We start from the raw sequence: 3969 nt of genomic DNA on the forward strand, positions 1-3969 counted from the left end.
CATTGCACCACACGCACCGGCAATTATCGGGGCCACTTCTGCTCAGAACAGAAGCCACTGAAAACTCATGACTTCGCGGTTCAAATTACGCACCTTTTCGGCACATTTCGTGTCTTGGGCTCGTGACTTGCTCGTGAGGTTCGTACCGTGCAGCCGGATCTTCGCACAAAAACGGAAACAAATTCTCGATCACCTGCGCCCGGGGCTACAGGATTTGTGGACGCACGCGCACGTCATTGTTTTTGTATTTCCTCTTGGGGATCGCTCAATTTGACAACTCGACAGGCGCCTGGAGTTAGAGCTATCGGGCATCGTTCCGACGGTGGCACCATGGCACCAGACACCGTTCGCCAAGGACGCCGGATCGCACAAAACAGTATCATTGTCTGGTGCGTCAGTCTGGCGCTTTCGAACCCCGTTATTAGTCTACGAAGGTGGAAGGACTGGCCTCAGCTTGTCCGGTTGAAGTAGAATTCGATAACGCCTCGGTAAAACTGGTAGCCGAAAACGCAAAACGCCGCTCGGCATTATGCCGCGGGAGTTGGGGGAATAGGAAGACAATTCCCAATAGCCAAAGCACCGATCGGGGCTTCCGAATTTTTGGCTGAACCTCACGATCACCTATGCCCGGCAACCGGGGGCTTCCATGCCGCGCGCCGTTTTGTGGTCTATAATTTGTGTGTCTGTCGGATTATGGCGGCTGGATTACGATCCGTTCCGTGATCCGGACCGATCGGTTCATTCATTCGCTAGCGCCGACTCCGCCATGCCTCGGTCGGCAATTTGGAAGGACGATCAACTTTTGATCGCCATTGTCTAGGATCTGGCTACTGGAAGTTGTTCTTCATCAGCAACGGCAACGGAAACGGGGGTAGGGCTCTACTTTTGACGTACCAGCCCCTCCCCCTGGCGTCTGATATGGCGAGATCCCGATCTTCAACCTACCGGTGCTTGGGTCAGACCGTGGGAAACACCGGATGCTCGGTGATGGACTCGCCTCTTCGGAACGTAGACTCGTAAACTCGTGGTTTTAGCGCGTTAGATGATCTTATGGCTCCTCCGTAGGCCAGGAGTACTCAAGACACTCCCAAGTACACCTCAAGTGACTTCTCCTGTGGAAGGAATACGTTGAAAACTACACCGCCGTCAGTACACCGAGCATCATTACGCTTGTGACAGGTTTTTGGGTGTTTGTTTCTGTTTCTGTGTGTTTTCGGTAATTACTCTGTCCGTTTTAATGGCGCATCTCAATGTGGGTACAACTCCAGGGTACGACTTGGTGAACTTCGTAGTAAGTCAAACTTCTATGGCGTCTTCCTCGGTCTGCAAACGGCGCGAAAGACACAAGCGAGGTGAAGAAGAGAAGGAGAGAGATCATACTTTCCACGAATGTCGAGGGTTTGGTGCTGGGGTGCTGGGCGCTTCTTTAAAACAAGTAGCACCCCTATGCCGTGCTCCACGACCCTCGGACTCGTTCCCTAGGATTAAGACATCGAGTATGGGGCGCGTGGATTTTACGATTATTACAAGCAACCTCGAGGGAACTGCTTCTTCATAAAACGCTGCTCCGTCCGGCCGTCCGCAGCAACACACTGTCGGCATCTCCACTCCATCCAGCATCCGGATTCATCCGAACGAGGATGACACGAGACGAGAAAGAGAAATAGAGAGAGAGCGCGAGTTACGAGGTACAATTTCCTTTTCCACTAAAACGTACTCCGTAGTTCAGTCTCTAACAGACAAATGTCTGGAGCTTCTGGAGGCCTTCGGTGGTGGCTCTTCTAGGTCTTCGTGGCCACGTTGGGGTTACAGGGTTGGCGGGACGATATTTTTACGATCGCGATGTACATCGAACGGGAAGTGGTCTTTGAGTTTGGACGTGAGTTTGGCTACCGCAGCACCGGCACTAGCTGGCACATACCCCAAGGTCCTCAGGGCCAGCTCAGGGAGTCGGCAATAAAGTTCAGTTCGGTGGTCCTCTTCGTGTGGATGACCACAAAACGACACGCGGCCGCGACTCTAATCCTCACGCGACCTGCAACGTCGACTATCGTTACTAATCTTCCTACTCTCTGCTCTCCCTTCTCTTCCATGCAGACCTCAACACTGAGTATCTGGATCTGGGCTTTAGCCGAGGCCTCGGATCTTCTTCGCGAGCGAAGCGAATGCGGACGTCCTTCAAACACCACCAGCTGCGTACGATGAAGTCCTACTTCGCCATCAACCACAATCCGGACGCGAAGGATCTGAAGCAGCTGTCCCAGAAGACGGGACTACCGAAGCGAGTTCTACAGGTAAGTCTGAGGCGGGGGGAATCCTTTATTGGGGGAACTCGATCCGAATGTGGGTGGTGCATCGATATCCAGCTATCTCAGAGAGGGAATCGTCTTCAATTCGATTGTGCTAATGTCAACCCATCTTTCTCTCGTTCTCTCTTTCTCTTTTGCTGTCCGGTAGGTCTGGTTCCAGAACGCACGCGCAAAATGGCGCCGCATGATGATGAAGCAGGAGGGTAAGATCATCGATTCGGACAAGGGGGACGGTTCGCTTGACCTGGACGGTTACGTATCGCACAGTCCCGGTTCCTACATTATGGGCGGCCCGGGCAGCCCTTCCTCGCTCGACTAGCAACAACATCATCACCAGCGGCACATGCAGTGGCAAGTGCACCTTCGCCGCTGGATTCGTCGACTGCTTGGTGGTGGTGCTGCTGCTGTTGACGGTGCTGCTGCCTCAACCTCAACAAACACCACCTAAAAGACTACTACAAAAGCAAATGGCGTGCAGCGGTCCCTTGTGCAGTGACAGGCGACGTGGTGCGTTCGTGCCACGGAACGGAAAATGCAAAGGAAAAACATATCTGGTAGGAAGTCTCCGACAACAACAACAACAACAACAAGTACTCCAAGGAAGTGTGTTGAAGCTCTGCTAGCAACCGAATGACAGTCTAGTAGGCTGTGTAGTCAGGGGGATGAATGCGTGCATGCTCGCACAGGCTCATGTCGCGGAACAATGATGTTATTATATTCAAATTCGGATTCCATTTCCATTTTGTGCTCGGTGGCGGTCCGGGAGTTTGTCGGATTGCCGGTGCGTGCTTGCGTGCCTCGACTCGAAAGCGACAAGCCGCAAACATGCACCGGGCAGGGGGCTGGCGGGTACTCTGGAATATGAACGATTCGCGCTTTTGGCATCTAAGCAAGCTACTAGAGCTGCAGCATCCCTTGGCGCTAGTTCCTCGCGTTGGCTGTCACGAGGGATGTGAAGCGCAAAAAGCACGAAATTCGTTCGACTGCCAACAAGAGACCGGTTCGGAGAATGTTGTTGTTGCAAGTGGCCGCGGCGGCGGCGGCGGGCGCAGCACCTTTGCGCAAATATCTCTTTGAATAACATAGCAACCATCGGGGAGGGATGTTATGTTTGGCGAAGCAAAACGAAAGCGTGCATGAAGAACGAGGAACGGGTAAAGGGGGGTGGATGGTGGCGGGCAACTTAAACGAGCGGGGCGAGATTTTGTGGAGAAGATTACAATCGCTTGCTGCCGGTGCCGCTGTCGTTGTCCACCAATGGCAGATGAATGGCGGTGGCTGCGGCCGCAGAGAAAAACGAGGCACAGAAGCACAAAGATGGCGCAGATCGCAGTAGTCCGACGCACTCACCGAGAGAGAGAAAGAGAAAGACGACGACGGAGAACATCGAACGGCTGTTGCTGCCAATCGAAACCTGATGGGATGGCCTGGACCGGAGCCTGACCGGTCAACCGAGAAGAAGTCTGGGCAAGCAACCGATTCTTAATAATAATGTATGCACATATGATTACCTGCGCCATCATTCGACAGTCAGAGCCATTTCGCGTCTCTCCAGCCTTTTTTTCCTTCCATTGACAACTCCCCCTCGCTTCTTTCTACCCCCACCCCCACCTACCACCCTTTGTGCTGTTGTCAAACGGATTGGTATCGATTCAAAATT

At 53.1% G+C, this 3969-nt stretch overlaps 1 protein-coding gene across 1 annotated transcript in view; it reads left to right on the top strand.

Moving 5' to 3' along the window:
- LOC125948704 (protein apterous-like) overlaps window positions 1-2628 on the top strand; it is a 51593-nt gene extending 48965 nt beyond the window's left edge. The window contains exons 7-8 of the mRNA XM_049675016.1: window positions 2098-2294; window positions 2458-2628. Of these exons, the coding sequence (XP_049530973.1) occupies window positions 2098-2294; window positions 2458-2628 (368 nt within the window). The remainder of the gene's footprint in view (window positions 1-2097; window positions 2295-2457) is intronic.
- The last annotated feature ends 1341 nt before the right edge of the window (window positions 2629-3969 follow it).

The sequence above is a fragment of the Anopheles darlingi genome, chromosome 2, assembly GCF_943734745.1.
Source record: "Anopheles darlingi chromosome 2, idAnoDarlMG_H_01, whole genome shotgun sequence".
In the NCBI taxonomy this organism is placed as follows: domain Eukaryota; kingdom Metazoa; phylum Arthropoda; class Insecta; order Diptera; family Culicidae; genus Anopheles; species Anopheles darlingi.